The following is a 6,000-nucleotide window of genomic DNA, read 5'->3' on the forward strand; positions in this document are numbered from 1 at the left end:
CTACATTTGCTGGGGCTAGGGGCACAGATGTTGTTGTTGGGTGCCTTCAAGTCATTTCCAACTTACGGCGACCCTAAGGTCCCACATTTTCTTAGGGTTTTCTTGGCAAGATTTGTTCAGAGGAGGTTTGCCCTTGCCTTCCCGAGGCTGAGAGAGTGTGACTTACCCAAAATCAAGCATGGCCAAGCAGGGATTTGAACCCTGGCCTCCAGTTATAGTTCAATACTCAAACCACTATGCCATGCACAGGACACCCATGATTTTTTAACCTGAGAGAACACCTCTCTAGGAATCTCTAGGTCTTCTGGCACAACTCTATGGTCAACGTTAGCCAGAAGTTGATCAGAGTCGCTCTGGAGGACCTATAAATGACTAGCAAAGTGGTTAGAAATCTCTAAGTCCTCCTGCGTGACTCTGTGGTCAATGTCTGGCAGAGGAGTCACATTGGAGGACCTAGAGATGCCTAGAGAAATATTACTCAAATCCATGACTAACAAAATCTGCAAAAGTCAAGGCTGCAGATACAGAGGGCTGTATAATTAAAACATATCCTAAGAAGCGACATAAACATGGAATTAAACTATTAACCATACTAGAAGGAATTTTAAAACATACATCTAAATAACTTTTTAAAAACAGTTTAAGAAACAGTCTTCTTAAACTGTTTGCTGTGCATGAAATAGTATTTCCGCAAATAAACAAGCACACACTTAAAAGCCCTTTTCTTTAAAAACCTTCTCAAAAACCTGTCAGATGCAGAAGGGAAAAAAGCATGGAAGGGGACAGTGCTGCTTTTTTAGGAAGGGAATCCTAGACCCTTGGGGCAAGCACTGAGAAGGCCCTGCTATTACGCACAAGTGGATAGATCTCTACCTGCAATCTGGATATAATTTTTTGTTGTTTTGGGAGAAAATATTACATTGGATAACCTTAGGGCAGACAGTACACTACAGGGAAACTTTACTGTTATTGCCTGTATAATAATTCCCTTCATTCCCACCCCCAGGATATTGATCAGATGGAGACAAACCCTTTGGCCAGACAAAGTGCTACTACAGAAAGGCAAGCAGAAGTTACAAACCACATCGCAGCATAGCGGAAACAATGCAGCCCAAGGTTTGAGCTGCAGAGATAATTCTCTGCTAATTTTTTCCCCCCTAAGAAGCCATTTCAGCAATCTTCTGCCCGCTCAAAGAAAGTCTTTGAAAAAAACATGGTTTTAGAAGGACTATTTGCAGTTTCAGATTTATTCTGCACAACATTAGCAGGTGTGATTTTTGCACAGAAGACTGCACCTTCTCTGGAAAACCAAAGAAACCCATGTGTCCTGGACAGATAACGCTGTTCTTTCTGTAAAATGACCCATATGTGAATTCTGCATAGAATAGATCCCCAACTACAGCTTTCTCTGTGCAGAAAACAGCGGGAAAGAGTATTTCTGCCAATAAATTTCCTGCACCAAAAATGCCGTTTGCTCTGCGTGTGAATTTTGCGTCGAATAAATCCGGAATCGTGAAGATTCTCATCAGTCCAAGATTCTTCTAGTCAGGGTTTTTTCCAGAAGTGGAAAAGCAAGCTTTCCAACCATTTCACAAGTATGTTCAAATACCCTTTCCCTTCCTAGTGCTAGCCAGCCATGCCCTTTGGCGAGGCACTCCATTCCATGTCCCTTCCAAACACATTCCATTTCATTCCCCCCTTCTCTCTAATTTTCCATTACCAATGTGCCCTCTTTCACAAGGTGAGGGAGGCACAAAGCTTTTCTCTTGCCCAAGGGTCATGCACCTTTGCAGTGTCATCACTAGATCGGACGTCACCCACTCGGAGGGTATCACCCAGGAAGAATGGGTGTTCGTCTTCCTGCTCTCCTGGGGGGAAAGTCCAGAGATGGAGCAGCTGGGAAGGGCACACTCCTGCACCAAAAGGAAAACAAGTCCCAACTGGGTGTCACCCCTTCTTTTGGGTGTCCCCCGGTGCGGCCCACACCCCTTGCACTCCCCTTCCCACTGATGCCACTCCTCCTTTGGCTCCATTAAAGATCCACATGCTCTGTGATGGAGTTTGCAATGTGAAGGCAAGGAACCCTAGGCCAGAGAAGGATAGAAAAACAGGAGCAAAGCTATGACGTGAATGACACCTGCTTCGGTGCATGGAAAGAATGCTAGTGGAGTGGGAAATGCAGTCTTGGAGAGAGGCCCTTCTCTCCGGGAGATGGTTATAAACAACATAACCACACACACCAAGCCTTTTCTTTGCTTCCCTTCTGCAAATGAATTAAGAGGCCTTCACCAGCTTCCACTATGCCTGGAGGGACCCTCCGTTTGCCCGAACCCTGAACTGCTCAGTCAGCAGACTGGAGCTCAGTATTCGCCCCGGAGAACATGGCTGGTTATTCACGGTTGAGCTGCAAAGCTTAGGAAAGGAGGAAGGTGGTGGATGAAGAGAGAGGGAGGCAAAGAGAGAAGAGTCTCTCCTGATGCAGTGTGCAGCCTGCAATCGTGGTCCTCCAGGCATTGTTGAAGTGTAAGTCCCACCAGCCCCTCGCCAACATAGCCAATGGTGAGGAATAATAGCAGCTGCAGTCCAAGGACATCCAGAACTACAGCCAACGAGTCTCTCTATGAAAGGCTCCTACAGCACCATCACTGACCCTACAGAGGTTGGACTGCAAATCCCATCAGCCTCCAGTCATATGGAAAGGGATCTTGTAGCACCTTGAGACTGACGTTGAGATCCTATGCTCTGAGACAGAGCTTGCAATGTGAAGACCCAAGAATAATGTGTTAAGTCTCAAATGTGCTACAAGATCCCTTTCCATACTGTTTTTTACAGACGAACATGACTACGTCTTTGAATTCTACCTCTAGCCATAGTGAGGGATGATGGTAGTTGCAGTCAAATGACATCTTGAGGGTTACACCTGCTTACTTTTAGCCCATCAGTCTCCACAAGGTGTCCCCTGGTTACTACAGCACCATCCCAGACCCAATGTGCCATGAGACAGGAAGGTACGAAAGCAACTCAAATGGATGCCGAAGTCAAAGTGATGCCAGCGTTAGGTTGTTTTTGGAAAGTAGCCTCTCTAAGCCCAAACTGAGAGAGATGTCTCCCCTACTATTTGGTACCCAACTTGGAAAAGCTACTTTTGGGGACTACAAAGCCCAGAATTCCCCATCCAGCATGGGTCAAGCCAGCTGGAAGAGTCTGGGAGTTTGGGTCCAAAAAAGTACATTTTCCAGGCTCTGCACTTAGGCTGATAAAGAGTTCTGGGGAACCTGAAAGCTTACATATTTTGCTACCCTTTGGCAGGTCCTAGGAAAGCATGGATGGGGAACCTGCAACTCTCCAAGTGGTGGTGAACTACAACTTCCACCATGCCACAATACAAGCCAGGCTAGCCAAGCCTGATGGAAATTCGAGCCCAAAGACATCAGAAAGATTCCCCAATTTTGTAATATAACTGTCACTCAAAGTTGGACCTTGAGGTCTTCCCAACTATATGTTCAGTTCCTCTCCGCATGGTTCTGAAGTTCAGTTTCTGCCAACGAGGAGACCGATGAGACATAAGGATAGTTGGGTGCTCTCACAATATTTTAGACTACAGTTCCCATCACCTCAAACAATGGGATTTGTAACAGCGTCAGTTTAAGGAAAATCATGACAGATAATCTGAAACCAGAAGGCATCTCTTGTAGGGTGTCCCTGGAACTTCTGTTACCTTTAATTTTGGAGAACAAAAGGAAAAATATAAATGATTCCAGACTTTTAGCTACTAAAACAATCTTCTGAACAACGTTTTGCCAAGAGGTACCAGCTCTGTTTCTTTGAAGCAAGAAAACTAGTGTAGAGACCTTGAACCCTTTCCAGAGGAGAGATTTAGAGCAGAGCTCATTTTACACTCTGGTTAGTTCCCAGTTCCTAATTCCCACAAAGGTTCAAAACACTGTTGAACTATCAGCTTCCACCTATTAATAAAAAGCCACTTTTCTCCCAGCTTTCTTCACTGGCTGGCATCAAACCTGGCAACTCTTCCATAAAAAGGGAGAAAGAGAAGCATCCCTTTAGGTACCTTTAGGTAAGCCCCTTATCTGTTTGCCAGGAGAGTAGGAAAAGGAGCAACTGGCTGGCATGAACACTAATACCTATTTGCCAAAGAAGACTAGCACCCCCCTAACTGCCTGGCTGGCATTAACCAGAAGGGCCCATTCCTTTCCTGGCCTGGCCTGAGCCCTGGCACCTCTGCCAGAAAGAAAGGCAGAAAAGGTTCTCTTCTGTTGCTGGGCTGGCCTCAGCCCTGGCACCTATTTCCCAGGAGAAAACAACAATCCTCTTGGCTACCTGACTGGCCCCAACCCCAGCATATATTTGCCAGAAGGGAAGACAGAGAAGAGTCCCCTCCATTACTGGGCTGCCCTGAGCCCTGGCACCTTTTTCTCCAGGGCTACCTGGCTGGCATCAAGCTCAGCACATATCTGCCAAAAAGCAAGAAAGAAAAAGGTCTCCTCCATTGCTGGCCTGGCACCTATTTCCCAGGAGAAAACTAGCCTCCCTTTGGTTCCCTAGCTAGCGTCAAGCCCAGCATATATATTTGCCAGAAGGGAAGTCACAGAAGGCTCTCCTCCATTGCTGCTCTAGTCTGAGCCCTGGCACCTACTTCCCAGGAGAAAAGGACCATCCCCTTGGCTCCATGGCTGGCACCAAAAGCCCAGAAGGGAAGACAGAGCAGCCTGCCTTCCCTTGCTGGTCTGGCCTGAGCCTCAGCCCCTCTTTGCCAGAAGGAAAGCCAAGAGAAGGGTGCCCTGGCTCCCTCTTGCCTGGCTCTGCCTTACCTTTGTACGGAAGGGCTGCTGCCAGGCGGAGGGTGAGGGTGCCAGCCAGGGGCTCCCCGGGGCTGTAGACGACGCGGCTCTCGCCCAGGCGGACCTCGAAGAGCTGCACCTTCCCCATGGCTCCTGGGCAGAAGATGGAGAAGGAGGAGAAAAGCTTGGTGCGTTTTTACGCACGGCGAAGGTTGGAGGGTTTTTACGCACGGCTCCTGCTGCCTGGCTCTTGCGCTGCTGCTGCTGCCTCTCCAAAGGCTGAATCCTGACTCTCTCTGCCCAGGAAGGGAAGGACCTGGGCGGCCTCTTCCAAGGCAAAGCACCGCCCTCCTTACTCTTGATGCAGGAGCCTGGGAGGAAGGCGGATGATGGGAGGTGCTCTCCTTCAGCCCCGCCTCCTTTGGTGACCAGGTCCCAGCATCACTCAGACACCCAAACTCAGTAATTAAGGTAGCAGGTTTGGACTGCAGCTCCCAGCATCCCCAGAAAGCCCCCCAATGGCGACATGTCCCATCATCCACAGGCAGAGAGCCCTAGGCAGTGACCTGGGGAGGATGGGAGTTGTGTAAGGGGACACCAGTGGTAGGGATAGACATGTTGGGACCTGGAGCTGCCTTCCAGAAGGGTCGGGATACTGGTCCCAGCATCCCACAGGTGGCAGTGTTTGAATACAAGACCCAACATCCACAGAACACCCAGCAACTCTTCTTACCTAGGGAGATGGGAGCTGTAGGCCAACACCTCTACTGAGTACAATCATTTTGGCACCTGGCGGCACCTTCCAGGGTGGTGGGCTACAGGTCCCATCATCCCCCTGCCACCAATGTTGGACTACAATTCCCAGTGCCCACAGAACACCCAACACCACTCCCCAGCATCCTCAGGTGGTAAAACTGGGGATAATGGGAGTTGTGTAGGCCAACACCTCTAGTAGATACAAACATTTTGGTCCCCAGCAGCACCTAGAAAGCTCAGGCTACAGGTCCCATCATCCCCCAGGTGGCAGTGTAGGACCTACACCTCCCATCATTTGCCAAAACAAAAGCATGTATAGGTCTAAACAGGCCTCTAGGAGTTTTGGCAACGCATACATTTTCCTAGAAATTAACCCTAAAATGGAAGTTCATGGGCAAGCGCTGAAAGACATTATGTATGGCCCATACATAACATAACCAAAGCC

General features: G+C 48.5%; 1 protein-coding gene across 2 annotated transcripts in view; it reads right to left on the reverse strand.

The window, feature by feature from the left end:
• ARRDC1 (arrestin domain containing 1) overlaps positions 1-5,082 on the reverse strand; it is a 29,959-nt gene extending 24,877 nt beyond the window's left edge. For both annotated transcript variants that reach the window (XM_089534943.1, XM_089534942.1), the window contains exon 1: positions 4,830-5,082. In XM_089534943.1, coding sequence (XP_089391069.1) covers positions 4,830-4,947 — 118 coding nt within the window. In that variant the 5' untranslated portion in view covers positions 4,948-5,082. The remainder of the gene's footprint in view (positions 1-4,829) is intronic.
• Positions 5,083-6,000: the final 918 nt, after the last annotated feature.

The sequence above is a fragment of the Sceloporus occidentalis genome, unplaced genomic scaffold, assembly GCF_023333645.1.
Source record: "Sceloporus occidentalis isolate IW3139 unplaced genomic scaffold, rSceOcc1.0.p SCAF_8, whole genome shotgun sequence".
Classification (NCBI taxonomy): Eukaryota; Metazoa; Chordata; class Lepidosauria; order Squamata; family Phrynosomatidae; genus Sceloporus; species Sceloporus occidentalis.